The following is a 24,499-nucleotide window of genomic DNA, read 5'->3' as shown; positions in this document are numbered from 1 at the left end:
CGCTGCGCGCTGACGTCACGGGGCTGTAATGGTGGTGTGCCTCGAGATTTTTTTCATCAAACAAGTGTGCCTTTGTCCAAAAAAGGTTGGGAAACACTGTTCTAGTCCAGCTCCCTGCAATGCAGGAATCTTTCCCCCGAGGCAAGTCTTGAACCCATGGCCATGAGAATAAGAGTCTCATGCTCTACCAACTGAGTTATCCCAATGACAGATGGCCATTCAACCTCTGCTTCAAAACCTCCAAGGAAGGAGAGTCCACCATCTCTCAAGGGAGACCACTCCACTGTCAAACAGATCTTACTGTCAGAAAGTACTTCCTGATGTTTATTTCCTTAAAAAAAGGGGGCTATCACTATTGAATTTTTATCCACACATGCTGCTGCATATCTTATGCAAATATTCTTAAATATATTTATTTGAGCTTATTGCTCTCTACCCTAAAGTTCTGTACAATCAAAAACATCTGATATCTGAAGAAGTGTGCATGCACACGAAAGCTCATACCAAGAACTAACTTAGTTGGTCTTTAAGGTGCTACTGGAAGGAATATTTTTTTGTTTTAATCAAAAACATGTTACTTGAAATAGTTCATATTTGCTTGGGTCTGGCTGTCAAATATCAAATGTCCAAAATTGCTTCCTAAATGCGCTTACAAGAAGGATCACACTAGACAAGATGATGAGGTTGCATGGCTTGATTTCCTGGGCATTTTTGAAGTTCAGAGCAATATATAGTGCCCATATGCCCTTAGCCAGAGGGAAAACAAGGGCATGTGGACTTGATTTAGACTGCAATCCTGTACTTTACGGCCACCAGCTAAGGGGCTATGCAGGGGTTGCCAACTCAACACCCACTGGTGCCATGGTGCCCACTATGCCTTTCACTGGTGCTTCTGGTAAGGTGCCCCAGACTCTAAGCTTTCATTTTTTTATTCTTTTAAGTAAGTACCCAGCCCTCTTAGAAAGAGGTTTTGGGGCAAAACATGAAGTTGCCTTTAAATGTCCAATAAGGTTGACAGCCCTGGGCTATAGGAACTGGCACAATTCCTAATGACACTGTGCCACTAGCATGACACATTCTGCCAGCAAAGTGGGAGAAAAATAGGGAGGGAATGTGGGTGTTAGCATGAATAGGATTACAGCCTAAGTCACATTTATTAGAGAGTAAATCTCATTGATCTCAGTTTAATTTACTCCCGAATAAATATGGGATTCTGCTGCACAGCTCTACTGAGTGTCGATATCTCCTCTTCCAAAATTCTATGCATAGGACATCACAGCCTATAGCGCAATAATGTTACAGCTCTGCTTTAGGCAATTAAAAAATCTTACTTACTGTGTTTTTAACTCTTGCCTCTTCTGACCAGCCCTTATTAACACAGTTTTTATGGCTCTCATACCAAAATCATAATGATCCTAGAAAATATAAAATGGAGCATTCTGCAAACCAGGAGGTAACAGATTGTCAACATTTTGGAAAGCTTAGAAATGAACTCTTTTTTCCATTTATCTCCAGATCTGGTTTATTTTTGAAAAAAGGAAGCGAAGAAGGAGGGAAAAGGGAGAGTAAAGGGGAAAATAGGGGTGGAAAACCATGTTGCAAAGGAGGGAGTAGTAAGAATGGGAATAGGGTTTAAGATGAAAGCAAGGACATGAAAGTGTCTGAATAATAGGGGATGGTGGATTCATCACCTGGTGGAAGGTGAAAAAAGCTCTTAATACAGTGGTACCTCGGGTTACATACGCTTCAGGTTACATACGCTTCAGGTTACAGACTCCGCTAACCCAGAAATAGTACCTCGGGTTAAGAACTTTGCTTCAGGATGAGAACGGAAATTGTGCTCCAGCAGCGCGGTGGTAGCAGGAGGCCCCATTAGCTAAAGTGGTGCTTCAGGTTAAGAACAGTTTCAGGTTAAGAACGGACCTCCGGAACAAGTTAAGTACTTAACCCGAGGTACCACTGTAATTATAATGTGTGGGAGAAGGAAGATGCAGGAAGTTACCATGGAGGTGGTTTGTGTACAAGGGACTTGTACATAAGGAGAGGGAGAGGCACAGACATGGGGTGAAGGTGGAAATGGGTGCAAAGCAGCACTACAGAACGTAAGAGAGAAGTGGCTTCAGAAATGGGGTTGGAAAGATGAAAAATGAGCTTTTGCATGGGGTATGAAAGGGAAGCTCTAAGGGGTTAAAGAGGGGAATGAAGGGGGTTGGCAAGCAGCTCTGTGTGTGTGTGTGTGTGTGTGAGAGAGAGAGAGAGAGAGGGGGGGGGGGGAGAGAGAAGGAGAGAGAAAATGAATTACAGGTTTAAAAAGTGCGCCAGGCTGAAGGAGCCATGCTGAAAAAAATGAGGAAATTCAGAGAAGGAGGAAACTGCCACCACAGTTTTAAAGTGGGGGGAATTGGATGAAATGGAGACAGGCAAAGACTATTGAAAGGAACACAGAAAATAATTAAAAAATAAAAATTCATAATCCCAAAATCTAAACTTAAGATACAAAACTATACGGAAAGTTCTTGTATAGGCTTATTATAGTTATTCTCTTTGTAGTGCAACGGGGGGTAACGTCACATGTAAAACTGTCAATGAGACTCCCACTAATAGGTCCCATGAAAAGGTTCAAGGGTTCAAAGGCTGTCTCTCTTTCTCTCTCATTATACCTGGCGTGAAAGCTGCTTGCTAGAAAGATGATAAAGATTTACTATCTTCTCTGAGAGTGATTTTGCAGACCTGAAACCTTCTGAACACAACATTATTTCAGCAATGAGTTGATAATCTGGTACCATCATTGAGACGGGCCGAAATAATGATTTTAAGTTGTCTGGGAGTTCTACACGACCTTTGTATCTTAAAAGAAAAACAAAAGTCACTAGGTCTATTTTTGCAATTATAAACCGAGAACACTCAAAAGTATTAGTTTTAATACTTACAACAAATAAACAACTTACAACACATTGACAATACTGCATATAAAGAAAGTATAGTAGCTCTACAATAAAGCTCTGAGAGATAATGATGTGGACCACTACTATTATAGGAAACCTATTGCAAAGAATGTTTTTCCTTTAAAAATGTTAACAGTCTGACTTTTTAAAAGCAACTATTTAGATACAGAAAAAGCTTGATTTATTTTGGAAAAATGTAATCATGAAAATTCATCAGCATTTTAGGGTGAAATTCTCCTAATACAGTATACACATTTTTGCAAAGCAATTTTCTGCAGTATGATTTCATATATTATTATTTCCCCCAATAAATGCATTTCTATGCACACTTTATCCTGTACAGTGGAACCTCAGTTGTTGAACGCTTTGGAAGTCGAATGTTTTGGCTTCCGAATGCTTCTGTTTTTGAACACACCTCAGAAGTCGAGCTTCTGAGGCACGTTTCTCCATTTTTTCAATGGATTTTGCCAACCGCCTCAGTTGTCGAACATTTTGGAAGTCGAACAGTCTTCCGGAATGGATTACGTCTGACAACCAAGGGTCCACTGTATATGAAGTTTTGTATCCAATGCTGGAGAACAGCATTGCAAAAACCAGAGATAATTGAATTTCAAATGGTGGCTGTGTTTCAGTTTGCACATTATTTCAGACCTGCAAATTATGCAGGTTTGCCTTGAACTGTGAACTGAATCAAATCCCCCGATGTCTAGTGGAGCACATGCTTTCCATATAGAACAGGTGTATGACAGGTGTGGGGCAGGTGGGCATAGGTTGAGGTGAAACAGCCTTGCAGGCCAAATGAGGACCCGCCAGTCTTAATTAGGCATATAGGTCAGAGACTCTCCACAGCTGATGTAGAAGATCTTGGATTCATTCTTTGGTATCTCTAGGTAAGCCTGCAAAATACTCCAATTTGAAATCATGGAAAGCTGATGACAGTCAGCACTGACAGTGCTGAGATGATGAACCTTTTGTCTGAATTGGGGTAAGACAGTTTTATATGCTCATTTCAAAATGGGATTGCTACCTCTTTTAGTATTTTTTGAAGAACAAGTGTTATAATCACTTACCCAGGATTCATGGTAATAAAAATTGCACAGAATGGTTTCAGTCGAACTTCTTTTCCTTCCAATAGAAATCTATGACAAATATTAGATTGGTTTTTTTAAAAATGTATTACTGAAGTCAGAAAATTGATAGAATGATTGATAAAGTTACTATCACAGCTGAGACAGCTAGAGTGCCGGCAGAGGAAAACTCATTCTGAATTGGACTGAGCATGTGTTAAGAGCTCAGGGTTGAGCCTACCAAGTGGCGATAGCAATGGCAAAGAGGACCTTCTTCACCTCCTCTGTTGTATCTGCAGAAAACAGCAGCAGGAGTCTCTTTCATGTTTGCAATATAATGGAATCACCTTTGCCATTGGGGCCTGGTCATAAAAGCGAGCCGGGAAGGGCTGGGCGATGGGCTCTGCGGAATGGTGAATGCCTCCCTCTGTGAGGGAATCTTCTCAGACCTGCTTAAAGAAGAGGCTTTTAAACTGCTTCTTAGAAAGCCATCTTTGGACCAAGGCAATATGGTCCACTATGGCCCAGTCTCAAATCTTCCATTCTTGGGCAAAGTGATTGAGTGGGTAGTTGCTGAACAACTCCAGGCACACCTGGAGAATGTGGACCATTTGGATCCCTTCCAGTCGGGATGCAGGCCTCATCATGGGACTGAAACAGCCTTGGTTGCGCTGGTTGATGATCTCTGGCAAGCTAGGGACAAAGGTGAGAGCTGTTTCCTAGTTCTGCTGGATCTCTCAGCGACCTTTGACACCATCAACCATAACATCCTTCTGGACCGTCTAGAGGGGCTGGGAGCTGGGGGCACTGTTATATGGTGGTTCCGCTCCTTTCTCCAGGGCCGTGTCCAGAAAGTGGTGTTGGGGGATGAATGTTCAGACCCCAGGGCTCTCATTGTAGGGTGCCTCAGGGCTCTGTCCTCTCCCCAATGCTTTTCAACATCTATATGAAGCCGCTGGGAGACAGCATCGGGGGTGGGTGGGGTGGGTGTTCACCAGTATGCAGATGATACACAGCTCTACCTCTCCTTCAAATTGGAACCAGTGATGGTAGTGAAGGTCCTGTGTGAGTGTACGGAGGCAGTTGGAGGATGGATAGCGGCTAACAGATTGAGGTTGAATCCTGACAAGACAGAAGCATTGTTTTGCGGGGACAGGGGATGGGCAGGTGTGGAGGGCTCCCTGGTCCTGAATGGGGTAACTGGAGGACATTCTGTACTAGGAAACTCATCCACATTTGGAGACAGGATTTCTAAAGGCTTCTTCTACTTCCATGGCTTGTTTTCATTACCAAAAATATTAAAATTGGGGCAAAGTTACATGCATTTGCATGTAGTTAGTAGTTTGGACGTAAAGTATTACTACTTGCAAAAGATATACCTGACAGCACAACTATCTTTAGCTGCCTTGATTGCCTGAATCTGTGATGCAATTGCTGAAAGGACTTCTACATCAATCCTGTTGAATTCATCAAAGCAACACCATGCTCCAGACTGAACTAATCCACATAATAATTTCCCCATAACCTTTAAAAAAATGGAGAGATTTTCATTAGGTGCTAAGTTACCAAGATGATGACTTATTTACCCTTCAGTTATTGAATGCCTTCTGTACTAATGTCTCAATGCGATTTACAATAAAAACAGCTATATGGAACAAAAATGACTTCAAGAATAATAGAATCATAGAATCATAGAGTTGGAAGAAACCACAAGGGCCATCGAGTCCAACCCCCTGCCAAGCAGGAAACACCATCAGAGCACTCCTGACATATGGTTGTCAAGCCTCTGCTTAAAGACCTCCAAAGAAGGAGACTCCACCACACTCCTTGGCAGCAAATTCCACTGTTGAACAGCTCTTACTGTCAGGAAGTTCTTCCTAATGTTTAGGTGGAATCTTCTTTCATGTAGTTTGGATCCAATGCTCCGTGTCTGCTTCTCTGGAGCAGCAGAAAACAACCTTTCTCCCTCCTCTATGTGACATCCTTTTATATATTTGAACATGGCTATCATATCACCCCTTAACCTCCTCTTCTCCAGGCTGGAGAAGAGTTTCTGGAAAGAGCAGATAGTGAGCACCTGTTGTATCTTAACAGGAATGCTGTTCCACATGAAGAGGAATGCTACTTATGAAAGTCAAGCAAATGAACTAAATTTATTCAAAAATACTATGCAGAAGAAAGATGTTTTCTCAGGTGATGCAGTTCATTTATCAACAGGAAAATCTCACTGGTTTATATATAGATATATATAGATATATAATGGTTTATGTAACTAAATTTCAAAACACAAAATTAATCTCAGATTGAATTGACATTCAGTTTTAAGCATCTACATTACAAATATTCATCATTTAAAATTCCAAAATTAATTTACACATATGTTTCATGTTACTTTTTAGCAGGGGAGATATGATTTCAGACTGCAGTGCGACATAATAATTCATTAGGTAAAAGTTTTCTAAGGTCGGAGGAACGCTGCTGAACACTACCAAAATCTCTGGGATGCAGGGTCCCCAACAAAACAGTGAAAAATTGTTGCTTTAGTTGCACCAGCATAAGTCAATTATTGCAATACTACAAGGAAAAGAACACCCATAAGATTGGGTTTCCCAACATGATCAAAAGGCACTATTGATATTGTTAGCAAACTTTTTTAAAAAAGAAATTTAGTGTTCTAAATTCTATATTAAATAAAATTGTCTACTGTACCTTATCATCCAAACCTTCAGAACAGTTAAAGACAAGACACAGTTTTCCCAAGGCCTAATGAAAAAAAGCAGTTTTCAGAGCAGAAGCAATTATATTTGTTTACTCAGATAAATGAGTAGTTTAACAACTGTTAAATATACAAAAATCTCAAATACCTTCAGTTTAGTTTTGCCATTTATATTTTGATATTTTACACTTTTCAAATACTGCAGAAAGAGCTGTGTTTCTGAATTTAAAAGTCAAGTGCAATTTTGGAGAAGTTAAACTCTGTCATAAGAGGAAAATCACAGAAATCAGAAGCATTAGAAGACACAAGGGAATGGGTGAACTTTTTCTTTTTTATGTACCCCAACAGAGGAAAAGAGACAAAGAGACTGAAAAGGTAGAAAGGGAACCAAAGAAAAACAGTAAAGGAAGAGTAGAAAAAGAAACAGGAACTTAGCTGAGTCAAGAAAACATTGAGAGACGGGGGAAATCGAACTCCTCCATCAAGGAAGGAAGAGAATCAGCCTACCTCCCACAATTCTTTGCTCTTGCCTGAGTTTCGTGCAAGAGGAACTACCCAATCTGAAGACTTCATAATCCACCATAATAAATTGGACCTTTGCCACTGTCAAGAAGCCCAGCACAACCCAAAATGCAGTTCTTGTTGAATTCAAAAGTTACTGTGAATCCTAGGATCCTATCACCCCTCAAAGGATACCATCACGGCTGTTTCTGAACAAGAGATTATCAGGTTATACACCACATGTTTCTATGATTCCAAGGAACAAGAGGTAAAATTCTTGAAGCCTCAGGCAAAATAAGCCAAATTACACATCAACCAATGTGACCAAATAGGTCCCAGACACTGGTTTTTAGAAGCAAGGTGTTGCCCAAATAAGCTCACCAAATTGAGTAATATGTATTTTTTTAAAATAATAATCAAAATAGCATAGCATGAAAACCCATTAGCAAATTGGAATAAAAAGGTTCTAACATTTGGGAATCCAAAAGGACACTGAAAATTATAAAGCTATCTAACCCAGCCAACATTACCAAAACTCCTTGAGGAGAAGAGCTTGTGACTATACAGCTATAAAATGTTTTGCTAATTATCAGACTGGCTACTTTTATTAGAAAAAGTGTGTGAGCAGAAGCTGATGGGAATTGATAAGATCACATTGTACCTGAAACTAAGACCCACAACCCTGTCTTCCCAGATGCAACTGCAGAAACATAAATCTATTATGACATATCTGGAAAATACTATGTGTATAAAAGACAGTACATATTGATAGCAAATGGATAGCGCTTACTTTTGAAAGATCTTTGACAGTCTCTGTTTTTCCTGTACCAGCTGGACCAGAAAGACAGCCCCCTAAATTCAACTGAAGAGCTCCAGTAACGGTTAGCCAACATCGATCTGTGAGAGGAGTAATAACCAATCTCGGAGAGCAGCCCAGATATTCAAAACCATATTCAAAAGAGGCATAACCTTGGATAACCTTACAGGGGTTGACATCATGCCATTCATAACGCAACTGCCTGAAATAAAATAATTTGTGTAACAGTTTTGTCAACAACGTAGCCCTTTTAATCAAAATTATATATGCATATAAATTGGTAACATATATGTATAGATTTTTCAATGTTAATAACATTCAATGTTCAATATTCCATTAAGAGCACAGTTCTGTCATAAGGTTAAGAAAATGTGACATCTACAAGCAAGGATTTGATTTAGGAACATAAAAGTGAATCTGCTCAGGCATGAGAACACTCTGAAGTGAGGCCTATTCAGCACCTCAAGACAGGGAGAAATACATGTGCAGGACCTATCACTCCAAATTTGAGATTGCACTTTATTTATAGTATAGTGTTTTTAAAAACCAGATAATATATAACTAACGTGTTATCTATTTTGAGTATTGCAATATCCTTTCATCTTATCCCAAAATCCAAAATTAGAGCCCAGAATGGGTATATTGATATACCTTGTCCATGCAAAATCTTCAGCGCTACAAATATCATTATTTATCAGTACAGTCATTACATCCCTACAGTGAATGATCAAAGTAACCAATGCCTCCAATGTGCTTTGCTTGTGGTAGGGAAGAATATCTGACGCTATCGCTGCTAGCTCCTCTATAAGGCTGATAAGATCATCGCGGCCTTCTTTCAACTCCATTTTTGCATGTGAACTCGACAAGCTCATTTCACACGCACGAGAAAACATTATTTGACTCTAGAAATGAAAATATTTATTAGCAGCAAAAATTATGATTTGTTTACTTGCATTAAAAATTAAATATTGCACAACATTTTATCTTACTTTTTTATGTTATTTTTATTTTTTATCATTATTATTATCATTGAAAAACTTTGCTCTCTCCCTCTTCTCTCCTATTTCTCACAGCATCAGGGAGATTTGGGAATTCTGAATGAGCAGGCTTTGAGAGAACCCAAAACTAAACCACAATCCAAAATCATGATCTAAAAACTAAACCAGATCATCCAAGATTAGAACAAAACCTTGCAACCATTTCAATAATGATAGAGATATTTATTATCAGCTAAACACAAAATATTGTGTTGTTTTCCAGGGACACACTGAACATTCTGTATAAATCATCTATCCCAAATTAGAAACTTACATTTTTCAATGGTTCATAAAATGTTATTAGATTTTTTTCTCCTAGTTGTCACTATAAGGAAAGACACCGTGCAATCCCGTTTAGCCTGCTATATTCTACTAATTATTGCCAAATTTATACAATTCCCATTTATAGGGAAAAGATGCTTTCTTTTGATTCCAGTCCTACTGGTACAGAATAAAGAATGTAAGCACTAAACTATGTAAAGCCACATCCCTTAGCACCAAAATCCATCTCATCAGAAATAACAGTAAACCTTGTGATTTGCTCTATCACCTACAGAAACTCAAAAGCAAGATAGGTTTATCGTGTATACACCTAAATAAACTTGTGTGTGCTACTACAGAACATTTTAAATACAAAATCTTCCAAATATGTTAAGTGACATGGTAAAGTTTTGAATGCGTCTTGTAGTGTGCTTACCACAAGTAGTATCACCTGTCCTGGGTGAGTGAAAAACCATTCTTTAAATTCCATTTGATTCCATTCTGCGATTCCAACTGTTATAAATCTTAAAGTACATTATATAGTTACAATAAATTAATACATCTGTAGTAAATTCACTAGGCTGTTTTCTAGCATATTATACAGGAATGTAAGTGAGAACGGAACTAGACTTTGCAAGAGACATAAAGCTGCCATTTCTCCACTCTGCCTTATTATGTAATCTCTCCTTAGGATGTGGGGGAGGCGTGACATTGTTTCCTGTCTTTCTGGGTTAGGGAAGGGAGTTGTAACAGGCAAGGAACCCTTCCCCACCTTGATCAGCGCCAATCGGGGGGGGGGGGGGTTAGAACGACGACAAATATATTGAAAGCCACCTCAAGAACTTCAGTTAGTAGGTGGGATATAAATATTTATAAATAAATATAGATTGATACAACATGTAGTACTGTGTGATGCCCTAAGCCTGCCAAGCAACAGAAAATAGTGTGAGAAGGGTGTTCAGCAATGTACAGTGCAATGGCATCATTGTGTTAAACTACAAATTATAAGGAGGTGAGGAAAAGAGCCATGAAGGCATGACAATTTGTTGTCTCTTGTAGTGTCTAGTTACATCTTCATTTTAAAACTTCATAACTTTACAAAATTGCAAAGAATAGTAATCATGAGTTCAAGCTTTGTTTTATATCATTACACTTGTGCCTATATAAAACATGATTCAAAATCAAAAGAGAAACCAGTCATTCCAGAATTGTGAATAAAGGATAATTTATTTGGACCCTATGGCAATAAATCAGTAAATATCTAAATAAGGTATTCTCTCAAGATGGTCCTAAAACTGCCATAGCTGTCTTCAGTTTAGGTATGCTGACAGAATGTTCTAGGTTTCTTCATGTTACAAGTGAACACTTCTAGTTTGCCACAAAGCTGGGGATGGGGGTGTCAGGGCTTTGCCTTCAAAAGTTTCTATAATACAGTAGCTTGATTCTGTAGCAGCAATCACTTAAAGTTATGGTAACCTTTATCTTGTATACTGGCAGTATCTCACTAACTACAACATTTTGATTTGTTTGTTTGCTTTGTTTGGGCATTGTTGTTCCTTTCACTGACTCCTGATGTTTCTCCATAAGTACAGTGGCTTCCTGCTGGGAAGTCATGGACCTTGTTCTGCCATGATGAATGTATGCACCTTGGCTATTCCACTGTCTGTTTTAACACCATAAACCAAAGAGGCATAATCTCTGCAAACTGTTGAATCACCAACAGATTAGCTCATAGAAGATTGATTAGCTTATGTGTCTCGGTGGTGGAACCAACACCTTGGACCATTTGGTCCTTGCCCAGCCTGTCAGGCTGGCATCCAAAGTGATCACAGTCCTGTCAAAAACTCGCCCCCAAATGCTGGGGCACAACTCTTGTTGGTTCAGATGGTGTCCATGTCATGAGACAAAGGTTCTTGAGGGCAGAAGTAAGGCGAGGCCTACACAACCATTCAAGCCTAAGCCTGCTGTTAACAGCAAACTGCTGAATCATTGTGACTCATCTACAGGATGACTCATTCTCTCTATAAATTTGTATCCTGTTTGCAGGCAGGCCCAGTGTAGTGTCTGTGCTGTTGTTATAATGTGGTGCTGTGAATGTAAAGTTAAGGCAGACAGAGTGGCTCCTAGTTTATCAGTAACTAGGACTATGCCTCTATGAAGAGTTAGATAGCTGCTATGAGCACTCTGTGTATGCTCTTTGACTATGCTGTTTATGAACAACTTTATTTTCTCAAGTAAATGTTTTATTCTGTTTATAAGGAAGACTCTGCTTGATTAATTTACCGCTGCGCGGCAGTCTAATGATCAGGGTATAAATCAGGGTTTCCCAAACTTGGGTCTCTGGCAGTTTTTTGGACTACAACTCCCATCATCCCTAGCTAGCAGGACCAGTTGTTACAGATGATGGGAGCTATAGTCCAAAAACTGCTGGAGACCAAAGTTTGGGAAACCCCTGCTGAGATTCCCAGACCTTACCAGACACCACTGGTTTGCTTCAAAGGAAGCAAAAGCTAAGAATCATTCTCTCTGTTCCCCGAGCCTGAGATGAAACACTTGATCAGTAAGAAGTAATCAATATGGTTAGGAACTGGAATCTACCAGGCTTCACTCCAAAATAGACAAACATCAATCTGCCACCATAAGAACTAAGAATTTTGCTTTCACTCATGGATAGAATTACACATGTGACCTTTTGGGTTCACCACGTAATAGCCTTCATCATTTACTACAAAAGGGAATGTGTTTAGAAGGGCTAGGAAATACTGCTGCTCTGCCAACACCCTACTGCCAGTATATTGAAAAGAATTGTGTTAGAACTAAGCAGGCCATGACTGCAGCAACTTGCAAACCTAATTAAAAACCTAAATGTACAATAAGAAAAAGGATGAAGTTACTTTGGACTACTGCAATGCGCTCTACGTGGGGCTACCTTTGAAGGTGACCCGGAAACTACAACTAATCCAGAATGCGGCAGCTAGACTGGTGACTGGGAGCGGCCGCCGAGACCATATAACACCGGTGTTGAAAGACCTACATTGGCTCCCAGTAAGTTTCCGAGCACAATTCAAAGTGTTGGTGCTGACCTTTAAAGCCCTAAACGGCCTTGGTCCAGTATATCTGAAGGAGCGTCTCCACCCCCATCGTTCTGCCCGGACACTGAGGTCCAGCTCTGAGGGCCTTCTGGCGGTTCCCTCACTGCAAGAGGTCAAGTTACAGGGAACCAGGCAGAGGGCCTTCTCGGTAGTGGCGCCCGTCCTGTGGAACGCCCTCAGATGTCAAAGCGATAAACAACTACCTGACATTCAGAAGACATCTGAAGGCAGCCCTGTTCAGGGAAGTTTTTAATATGTGACATTTTAGTGTATTTTTTATCTTTGTTGGAAGCCGCCCAGAGTGGACGGGGTACAAATAATAAATTATTATTATTATTATTATTATTATTATTATTATTATTATTACTTGCCTTTTATTGTAATAAATAATTTTACAAATTTATGTAACTTCTCTAACACAGATACTTACCTTCTTACCATATCATACATGGTGTTTTCAACATTTCCTAGCCACAGTTCAGCAGGACCTCTAATACGAACATTCCTATGAGACAGTATTTGAAATTTCAGCACTTAATAAAAGCACATCATTAATGTCTTTTTTTCAACTCTTTTCCCACTCTGTCCTTAAGGGTTTTGATTTTTTAAACTCAACCTTTTGTTTAAAAGGGAGCCAGTAGCAGTCAGGATAGAGCCTCCTTCCAAACACCTGCATCATTGGTGCTTACAGTGCAGGCTGGTGCATTAGATTTATTAGGACACAGCCCTGCAAAGGAGATGTGCAAGCAAAAATATAAAACCCCAAAATCTCAGTCACACTCTCCCCCCCACCGCACCTCCGCACCCTTACATTCTTCTATTTGAACCAAGAAAGACTCTTTTCTGTCCATCTTCTGTTTGCTGGCCAATCAGCACTCTGTACCAGCTAGACATTTATAACAGATCACTCAGATAATCTAACTAGTCATATACTTGTACTTATGAATAAACAAGCTCAAAAAAGCCTACTACAACAAATTGCCTGAAAATATATGAGTGGTATCCAACTAACTTGTCTTGTAAGTGCAAGGATTTCCAATTATGCAGTGGATCGTTTCCTCCTCTTCTTGTCCCACGTGTGCCCTGTGCCCTCCCAACATCTGTGCCAGCAGGTTGGGGGAACACTCAGAACAGATTTATGAGGCACATGGCAGGGAGTTCTGGTGTGTAAGTGGAAATCTTTGCAGGGATGGAACAAGTTATATGGATTATAGAATTATGGCTGATACCTTAAAATTAAAAATAACTATACCATACTTTGGTACTAGAAGAATTTCCCCTTCAGCAGAACCGATCATTAAAACCACTGGAGGTCTCTGTTCTTGTGGGCGTATATATAACTTCCTTATATTTGCAAAACATTTCACAAGATGAGGCTGCAGCAAATATGTTAAACAAAATAAAATAATAAATACTAAGCCTATAACTATGTGTAAAAACATTAAAAAGTATGATGTATGTGATATTAAATATTACCTGCACAACATCATGATTTTTGCTGTCAGCTAATATTTCGATAAGTTCAGCATTGCTGAGAAAATAAAATCTTGGAAAAACCATACGTTTAACTTCAAGATAGTCCTATTCCCAAAATTAAAAATGAGACAAAATTTGACTAATTATAAAGTGAAAATGAAACTATAAAACAGCATCCTACACTTTTCATCGTCTAGGAGCGTGTTCCTCATTTATGTCAGTTTCCTCATTCCCACCCTCTAATCTGTTCTTTTCCATATGTTCTTTTGGATTTTGTTGAAATAGATGTGAAAAGAATGTCAATATCATACATGGTGCCAGTCTGAGGCTGTGGGATTGAATGAAGAACTAGCCTTAGTCTACCCCATTAAGAAACCAGAGGTTTATTCATGCAACTATATGCATGCTCTGGCAATTTTGTGAGGTTCATTGAGGGCTTACTCACACAACTGAGACTATGGCAGCTGCCGGCAAAGCATTACCTGCATTATCTCCCAATCTTGATTTCACAATTCAGCATAAATGTGTCACTGGCTGCTGAGTGGAGGGTTCAATCCTAACAGCCCTAGGCTGATGCTTTCCTTAGCAGGATGGCATTCTTGTTCAATCCTTCTGGCTACAGTGTGCTACTTCACAACTACTTCCCTTTGTCTTTAACTACACAGCTCATCTCCCCTATCTGTTCCTGAAGGGAAATAAATCTAACTTCCTCACAGCAGAAGTCCTGGAACTCTTTACTTCAACAAACATCTCACCCCTTTCGCTTCTGAGACGGGAGGAATCAGATGCAGTTAATCTCTTCACTGACAACATTTGAAGGACTGTCCTTCAAACTCCTGATATCAGTGCAAACATTCTGGTGGCCGAAATAACAACAGCCCATACCTCACTTCAAACAGGTCTTTTGGGGGTTGCTTCCACTGCAATTAAAAAACTTAGTATTGTTTACCTCAAGAGCCTTCTGTATTTTCTCTAAGTGTGCATTGTTGGTTTGCAGAGTTTCAAAAACTCCTGCTGTTGTAGTTGCCCTAAGAGCATTTGGATTATCTTCTGTACGTTTCATGAGATCTTTCCATTTGCTATCAACTTGAGAGAAAAGATTTGATTCTTCTGGAAGCTGTCTGTTTTTAAAAAACAAATATTCTTAAAGCATAAAATGTAGAACAATGAATTTGTCTTCATGGAACAGTTACACTATTCCTATAAAGGTAAAGGTACCCCTGCCCGTACGGGCCAGTCTTGCCAGACTCTAGGGTTGTGCGCCCATCTCACTCAAGAGGCCGGGGGCCAGCGCTGTCCGGAGACACTTCCGGGTCACGTGGCCAGCGTGACATCGCTGCTCTGGCGAGCCAGAGCCGCACACGGAAACGCCGTTTACCTTCCCGCTAGTAAGCGGTCCCTATTTATCTACTTGCACCCGGGAGTGCTTTCGAACTGCTAGGTTGGCAGGTGCTGGGACCGAACAACGGGAGCGCACCCCGCCGCGGGGATTTGAACCACCAACCTTTCGATCGGCAAGCCCTAGGCGCTGAGGCTTTTACCCACAGCGCCACCCGCATCCCCCACTATTCCTATAGTCTGTATTTAAAGCACACATTTACAGTAACACTGAATTAACAGTGTGTCCCACAGGACAAAGGAGGACTCTTGGAGCAAGGACTGGATGGGGCAAAGACAAGCACCTGGGCAGAGAGGCAAAAGGCCAGGGAACTCAGAAAAAAGGGAAGCCAGGATGATGCAACAAGGTAGATGAATGAAGCAAGATGGGAGCAGAATAAAAGATGGGTTGTTTGGGGGCTTTTTAGGAAATAATAAACACTAGGAAAGGTACTCTCACATTAAACATACAGAGACAAACAAAACTCACAAAGAAAAGGAAACCAAAGTCCACAGACAGACAAGAAGTAGAAGCCAACTATAAGCTAAGCTGTCTAGATTCACCTCATATGAAGGCAGGAACTGAACTGAGTGAGGATGGGAAGTACATACACACTCAGCTCTGAACATTTTCTAACTTGGACACTAGGTGGTGATATAACCCATGTGATAGCCTTCCGCCCATAGTAAATCATGGTTTGTTTGGGAGTGAGCCTGAGTTCAAAGCTAATAATAAGCCAAATCATGTCTTAACTCTGGGTAGCACAGCAGCAGCAGCAGCAGCAAGATCTGGGGAGAACCCAAGTAGCAACCATTTTTGCTCTCAATACCTGCACCAGTGGGGGGGGTACCTCTGACACGTGGGACTAATTGGGCCCAGCACAGATCCAATTTTGGCCCTAACCAGGTCCACCTGTCACATACTTGAAGTTATATATGATGTCAGGTGCGGAGTAAAGAAACAATCAAATGCTTAAAGTATGCTCCCAATTGTTCATTGTTCCTCAGCAAGTGGGAATTGGTGACAATAAGCTCCTTTGAAGCTGCTCATTTGCAGGTGTGGTTTGGATTCAAACCATACCTGCAAATGGACATTTTCCCTTTATGGGCAGCTTTAGAAGAGTTTGGATTTGATATTCCGCTTTATCACTACCTGAAGGAGTCTCAAAGTGGCAAACATTCTCCTTTCCCTTCCTCCCCCACAACAAACACTCTGTGAGGTGAGTGGGGCTGAGAGACTTCAGAGAAGTGTGACTGGCCCAAGGTCACCCAGCAGCTGCATGTGGAGGAGCGGAGACACAAACCCGGTTCCCCAGATTACAAATCTACCACTCTTAATCACTACACCACACTGGCTCTCAAGTCTGCAGAGGAAAAACTGCTATTTGTGGGCACGATTTGAAGCCCAACTGAATCTGCAAATGGACAAAGCGGTTTGGTGGTTCCAAAGGAGTTTGCTGTCTGTGTAAGCATTAACAGCAAGCCCCTTTGACGTTGTCACCTGATGTCATAAGGCAATGGACAGGTGGACAGGTGGGCATTTCTGATCTAGTCCTCAGGTTGAAAAAGATTCCCCATCTCTGACTGCTACATGCTTGCTCATTCATCTTCAGCCATGGTTTTGTTTAATATTACAGGTGTATTAGGCCCCACTGTAGTTCCCACCAAACCAAAAGAGTACCAAATACATTTCAGAACAGGAATTAAAAAAAAAATATGATGAACAAATTCATGTTTTATTTTACCTTAGATATGAAACCTTAATTATTCAGTATAGGTGAGACAGTACTGCTGGACCAGACCTTACCTTTTTATTTCTGGAGCACAAAAGATTGGCTCAAGATAAATCCAATTCCTTTGACAATTCAACCATTCCTCCAGAGTACAAGAAAATAGGTTTAGTTTACGATCCCAAGCATCCACAAGACTCTACCATAAAAACAGAATAATCATAAACTGAAGCAATATCATATAATCCTCTTTTATAAACATGGCTTAACAAATCAAACTCACAGTCAGACTCACAACATCACAAGTTGGTAACCTCATATCTTGATTACTGCAATGCCCTCCATAAGACTACGCTTATGCATGGTGTGGAAACTGCAATACAGGCAAGTCCCCATTTATGCAGGGGTTGAATTGTGATGCACTGAACGCACTGATGGAAAGCTCATATGCCTGCTGTGCCCTACCTTACCCCCTTCCGGGACCAAAACCAAAGTGTGTGTCAGCGACCACACACGTACCAAATGCATGCAAACTGGGAGTTCCATGTACTGCCGAATGCAGCAGCAAGGTTGCCAAGTGTTGTGGCTAGCCATGGACATGTAACATCTCGTGAAAAGAACTTCACTAGCTTCCAATTAGTTAATGGGTCAGGTTTAATATTTTCATGTTAATGTCTTCTTCTTTGGTGATCACTCGTAGCCAAGTAAGATTGTCTTCTATAAACACGATTTTAACAATGAGTCCGTGACTGTGGAGGCCAATTCTGGACCCACACATCCTTCCACATTGGGGACATTGGTTCCCAGGCGGGAGTTGATCACAGTGTGGATTTGCCAAGTGTGCCTTCCTCTTAGCATGTTTCTCCCTTGAGTTCTGAGTTTGAGTGTCTTCAAAGTCCATGACACCTTTGGCAAAAGCTGTTCTCCAAGGGGTGCGCTCACAGGCAAGTGTTTCCCAGTTGTCCCAGTTCCCATTTTTTTAGATTTGCCGTTAGACAAGTCTTTAAACCTCTTTTGTTGACCACCAGCATTACACTTTCCATTTTTAAGTTCAGAATAGAGTAGTTGCTTTGGAAGATGATAATCAGGCATCCACACAACATGACCAGTCCAACAAAGTTGATGTTGAAGAATCATTGGTTCAACACTGGTGATCTTTGCTTCATCCAGTACACTGATATTAGTTCATCTGTCTTCCCAAGTGATGTGTAAGATTTTTTGGAGACGTCGTTGATGGAATCTTTCGAGAAGTTGGAGATGGCGTTTGTAAGTGGTCCGTGTTTCACAAGCATACAGTAAGGTTGGTAGTACAATAGCTTTGTAAACAAGCATTTTGGTTTTCCTGCAAATGTCCTGGTCCTCAAACACTCTGCACATCAATCAGGAGAAAGCCACACTCGCAGAGCTCAGGCGATGCTAGATTTCGGCATCAATGTTGACCCTTGTGGAAAGATAACTGCCTAGGTAGGAGAAGTCTTTGTCTAGCTCCTTCCCTTTGACCTAACACCTTGGGTGACCCTGCTGGGAGTACGAGATTCCAGATGGCTTCGCTCACAAGGGTTATAGGAACGTGCAAGCCCACTCACCATGACAAGGTAATGATCCAGCGAGTGAGATATTAATGTACAAGTCCCTAAACACAGTGCTGTTTTTCTAGAAAAAGAGGTGCCGGAACTCACCATGAATGCCTCCCTCTTTCTCTTAGAATGGCAATGGCACCCACCTAAGAGGTTCCAGAATACACTAGAAAGGTGCCAGAACTGAGTTCTGGGGAGTTCCCCCTGAAAAAAAGCTCTGCCTAAACAGCTCAGGACCAGGTTACCTGAAACCATGCCTTCTTCCATATAGACCTGAGTACACATTGCTATGGTTTTCAGAGACCCTCCTGGCTGTGCCACAAGCTGCAGGTCTGTCAACAATGAGGAAGACAGCCTTTTATGCAGTAGTACGTAAAATCCAGAAAAGCCTTCCACTCAGAAATAAGGCATTAGTCAACACTGTTACAGTTCCAACACATGTTGAAAGTTTCTGGATTTTGCTGGTTCATGATGCCTACCTTTGTGGTTTTAAATTGATCTGACTACAGATTGCCTTCTGAGTTTAATATTATTGTATATTTTGTATTTGTTTTGTATTTTTTACTCTTGTACACCTCCGGAAAATGCTTGCATGACAAGCAGTATAATTTTTTTAATTAATTAATTAAGAATCGTAATTATTTAAAGCATTGGTCTTCAACTGGTGTACTGCAACTCACAAGTGAGTAACAATTATATGTAAAGTGGGCCACACATGCAGTGTCATGACCATTTTTTGGAGACAGAATGCAAAAGAAATAGAAAGAAGATAGAATAAGAAAGATGGAGGAGGAGAAAAATATAGTTGAACAAATTTTATACAGATAAAAAACCATACATAATTTAAAGATGTGAAATAGGTCTAGTGTTAGAGCCATCTGGGAAGTTCAAACATTACTGTTTTAAATAATCATTTTGGGAGATGTTGGATTTCCAAAATGGAAAGTAACTACGTAAGACTGAATAACTGAATACAAACTCTATTCAAACATCTCGAGTAAGATTTACCTTAATTGGTCCAATGAAACAAGAACCTTTAATTGTTGAAATTGTCACTTGAGAATCTTCTAACAAAGCAATTATATCTTCAGCAGATGAAATAATCAAAGTAGTTGATGTTTCCGTGTGATATTGAGATAAATGAAATTCAGTTTTGTACCAAATGTCAATTATCCTTTTCAGCATCGCTTCAAGAGTTGCTTCATTGGACGCTGTTACAGATACCTCATTTATTTCTTTTCTATACTGAAACATCTAAAAGTTTAAAAATTAGAAACATTTTTGTCTGCTGGTAGACAGAGATAAATATTGTTAAATGAATAACTGTAATATATATTCAGAAAATGTATACACCAAGAAAGTAATTTTCAAGATTCCCTGTTTGACTTGAGGCTAATGCAATATCCTTATTATTGCCACCTCCATGATTTCTCCTGATAAAATTTATTCGTATACCCCTATGGTACATTATACACAGTTCACCAAAAGAAGAATAGGAATTTCTGGGCTCTAGATAGAATGTAATGGTAGTTTGATTCCTGTGGCTTCACAGTTATGCCCCCTGCCATGCTACTATCATTCAAATGATGGAATCACACTTGCTACGTGCGCAAAGTAAAAAGAGAAATTATTCAAAATTTACAACAAACACAAAATTCTGACTTTTGCACAGAAAAGTCTGGCACCTGGCCAAAGGCTGAAAATCCAGCATGGCCTCATCTTGTATCTAATTATGACAATGGCTACTTCTGAAATCAACCAAGTTGTGGCTTTTTTAATTCCAGACAGTTGTGGTGTCCATTTATTCACATCCCCTTGTTAGCCAGGATCCCTGGGGGGTGGGGACTCTGCGGCTGGGCATGCAATGACCACGTAAAGAGGCTTAATTAGAAGCCTCAGGAACATGCAGTTTCTCAAAGCTTTTTGGCTCCATTTCATATATCCATTGACCTGAACCATATATCTAAGAAGAGACCAACTGAACTGATCCCATCAAATATGGGCAAGACAAATATGCTAGTTCTCTAGCCACTTTAAAATGAAATAGATAAATCTATTAACTGTAAAACTTGAAAAAATGCCCAAGAGACTACAAAACCTAGAGGATGGGGTGGGTGGGTATTCTACAGCATAATAAATGGTACTTATAAATCATGCAATTACATTGAATTCCAGAATCTTATCCAGGGTCAGTCTTTTATCCCCATTAATTGTCTGCTTAACAATATTCTGTATTGTTTCCCAATGCCGCAGCTGAAGACAGGGATTCCGTAAAGCTATAATGATAGGCAAAAATTCCTTGAACTCATACAATGATTTCTTCATAGCTGGTAAAATAGTATTTTCTGGCAAGCCTTCAAAATATGAAAATATTATGGACACATCAAAACACTTTTCATAAAGAAGTTTATTTCAAAAAATATTCCTTTCTTTTGTGAGCTTTTTCTGGTCTTTTTTCATGGGTGCCTTCATATTAAAGCTATTTTATTTTCCCAAATAACATTCTGAATTATTTTCTATTTACAAGGAATGTGGCATCCAGCAGTGCTGGGATTAGGGGGCAGAGGGGGCTTCAGCTCCCCCAATATTTTTCAGCAGGGGGTGGCACCCCCCCAATATTGAGGGGGCTGCTATCCCCCACCACCCAAGGCACCCTCCACGCACCCCAGCATCAGCCCCAACTTCCATCCAGCAGCCCAGGAGCGAGGCAGCAGCTGGGACGAGCACAGGAGATTTCTGCTCCACTCGTCCCATTTGCAGCCTGGCAACCCGGGATCCCAGGAACCAGGTGGCGGCTGGGATGAGTGCAGGCAATCTTTGCTTCGCTCGTTCCAGCTGCAGCCCAGGAGCCAGGTGGGGTCTGGGACGAGCAAGCACATAAATGGCACACACTGGGTGGTGTCACATGGCGCATCACGTGACACATCACATGACCATGCACTCTCAATGTGGGGGGCGAGTGGGTGCCCCTGGTGGCATCCATATTCTGAATTGCCTTAGGAGAGCGAGAAAAATTCTCAGGGATGACTCACACCCCGGCCATCACCTCTTTAATCTTCTACCCTCGGGCAGGAGATATAGAAGTATAATCAGCCGTACCAACAGGCTAAAAAATAGCTTCTCTTTGTAGGTTGTTAGGCTGTTGAACGGAAAATAACATAGCGCAATTGACTTGCAAGGTGGTGTGTTGTTCGATAAGCAAGCAGAGTGCAACGAGACTGAGTGTTGGGGGGGAGGCTCATTTAATTTCATTGTACACAGGTTGTACAATGACAATAAAGGTATTATTATTATTATTATTATTATCATCATCATCATATTACTAATATTTGACATAGTCACGACAATCAAGAAGTACATACAGTTAGGTTTTTCTCTCTCACAAATAATCGTTCCTTTAGAAAGCTGTCTGCAGTTTGGCACAATGAACTGACCAAGTGAGACATTTGAGCAAGCACAATATGATTTGTTCTCTTTGTTCAGAACACTGCTATGTCATAATTATCTATCTCTCGTGTTAAAATAATCTAACACAGTGAAAACACTGGGCAATTTAGCCTTTTATTGATAAACCTCCATAGTCGAATTAAAGCCAAAGTTGTCATTATTCCATTTCAAAACCCAGTTTTTAATATCTAAAGAAACCATTTTTATTTCAATTAATTCATAACTACTGCAATTTTTTTTTCTTACCTTTTTCCAGAATCTGTACAATCTGCATGAATCTGTTAACATCTCTTTGAATTAAATCCACGTCAAGGTTCCAAAAAATTGTATGTTTCCACTTAAAAAAAAGCCTAGCCCATTCCTGCCTTGAATCCCACAACAATTTACGCAATACTAGATCACTTTCAATTTCAGAGAGCTCAACAGTTGCCCTCTGACAGTCTCCAGACTGAGCTCCATGTGACATCTTTTCCAAGGAAGCAGATTTCATCTCACTAACTGAACTGTCAAAAACAGTCTGGTAATTTGCATAGTTCATTATTTTCTCACTAATATCAGCTGCTTCTTCTATTAGGCTTTCAATAATCTCATTAGCCATCTTAGGCAAGGTTTCACTGAGGAGAAGGACAGGGTTTCGTACCTAAAACACAAAATAAATGATAAAGCAATCCCAAGAATGCGGTGGAGAGGGGGCAGCCAGGAATTTTCATACATCTTGGATAAAAATCTTAGCCAAATTGGGGTTCCACCTTGATTTTGAGTTGGGTTCTAAGGAGCTGCTGAAGCTTGTTTCTAAGTCTGGTTTGGGAGAACTTTGAAAATTTTGAAGTATAATTAAAGCAGCTGTCCATCACACAGCTTCCATATTACCATTTGCTAGAGGCAGGTCCACTTCCAAAGATTCTTCTCCATCACGTCTCTGTTTAACTTAATATATTTTACATCGGGCAGGGTCTAATTTAATTAGTTTCTCATTTTACCAACACCTACCTCTGAGAACAAAAATGCAGTCAAAGCTAACAGGGAAATTAAGTGCTCCTACGCTTTGGTCTCATTCCTCTGCAACTATAAACAAGGTAAAAATGATATTTCACTAGTAACTTACTTTGTTTTTGTATTCCCTCAGTTCAGCCTGAAGATTGTCAATATATTCTGCCAATCCTTCATTGAACTTTATAACATAATCATCCTTCATTTTTTCACAAATAAGGATAGTTGACTGAAGATTCTGGAGTGTTCGCACAACAGTCTGATAGAGAGCAAGTTGCTGAAGTGGAAGAAAGATGTCATAGTCTTTTGCAATGAAGTAGAGCTCAGAAAGACTGTTATACTGAACCTTTATTTTTGGTAGTTCTTCAGAAATTTGTTGGAGATATAGCAAATGTTCAATGAATCCATCCACCGTCAGTAGTTCTTTGCTCAGCTTTGCAACTGCTGTCCTGATGACCTAAATGCAATGACATATTAATAAAACATTTGAATATATTGTTAGACTGCTGGGAAGAAAAAGGAGGAAGTGGGCAAAACCATCTTGGCTGCTGACTGGAGAAGCTGCAAGCCAGAGATTGGGAAGCATGGCTGGCTACTCTGCACTCAAGCTGGCTGAAGGTATGAGAGAAACAAGGAGAGACACTCTGGAGATGTAATGGTGTGGACTCTCTTCCTCTCCATGTAGATCCAGGTGTATATAGGTGTAAAATAAGCCCTATATCTTAAAACGCTACAGCCTTCTCCATGCCCTGAATTCACAACAGAAAAATGACCCTGGGTGAGTGTCTGTACCCCCTTGAATATTGCTACCACTTGACAGATATTGGCGTGGCATGTAACAATATATATAAAAAAGGTAAAGGGACCCCTAACCATTAGGTCCAGTAGTGGCCGACTCTGGGGTTGCGGCGCTCATCTCACTTTGTTGGCCGAGAGAGCCGGCGTACAGCTTCTGGGTCATGTGGCCAGCATGACTAAGCCGCTTCTGGCGAACCAGAGCAGCACATGGAAACACCATTTACCTTCCCACCGGAGTGGTACCTATTTATCTACTTGCACTTTAACGTGCTTTCGAACTGCTAGGCTGGCAGGAGCAGGAACCAAGTAAGGGAGCTCACCCCGTCGCGGGGATTCGAACCGCTGACCTTCTGATCGGCAAGTCCTAGGCTCTGTGGTTTAACCCACAGCGCCACCCGTGTCCCTAACAATATATATACCCCCCACCAATATAAAAAAAAATTACCAGTATCCAGAACAGTGATTCTCACTATGGGGCAGGACCCAGAGGTTTGTGAGTAGGGGGTGAGTGTTTCAAGAAAGGAAAGGGATTTGCAACAAGCAAATCCAAAGACACTTTCCTGGTAGAAGACAGTATATTTATCTATTGAAGCATTTATATAACCATTATATCGTGAAAAATCAAGGCAATGTACACTGCTAGAACATAAACATTAAATAAATTAAAT

The 24,499-nt window shown here is 40.5% G+C and overlaps 1 protein-coding gene across 1 annotated transcript in view; it reads right to left on the bottom strand.

Annotated features, from left to right (window-relative positions):
* DNAH14 (dynein axonemal heavy chain 14) overlaps nt 1-24,499 on the bottom strand; it is a 133,529-nt gene that overhangs the window by 77,250 nt on the left and 31,780 nt on the right. Inside the window, 17 exon segments of the mRNA XM_077925616.1 lie at nt 1,336-1,415; nt 2,661-2,847; nt 4,016-4,084; nt 5,392-5,537; nt 6,722-6,775; nt 8,020-8,248; nt 8,698-8,948; nt 9,781-9,868; nt 12,867-12,941; nt 13,694-13,812; nt 13,913-14,017; nt 14,862-15,033; nt 17,097-17,218; nt 19,605-19,850; nt 20,760-20,950; nt 22,290-22,683; nt 23,149-23,490. Coding sequence (XP_077781742.1) covers nt 1,336-1,415; nt 2,661-2,847; nt 4,016-4,084; nt 5,392-5,537; nt 6,722-6,775; nt 8,020-8,248; nt 8,698-8,948; nt 9,781-9,868; nt 12,867-12,941; nt 13,694-13,812; nt 13,913-14,017; nt 14,862-15,033; nt 17,097-17,218; nt 19,605-19,850; nt 20,760-20,950; nt 22,290-22,683; nt 23,149-23,490 — 2,870 coding nt within the window.

Source organism: Podarcis muralis, chromosome 3, assembly GCF_964188315.1.
Source record: "Podarcis muralis chromosome 3, rPodMur119.hap1.1, whole genome shotgun sequence".
Classification (NCBI taxonomy): Eukaryota; Metazoa; Chordata; class Lepidosauria; order Squamata; family Lacertidae; genus Podarcis; species Podarcis muralis.
Note: the sequence above shows the minus strand (reverse complement) of the source record. Positions and strands in the feature narration are given on the sequence as shown.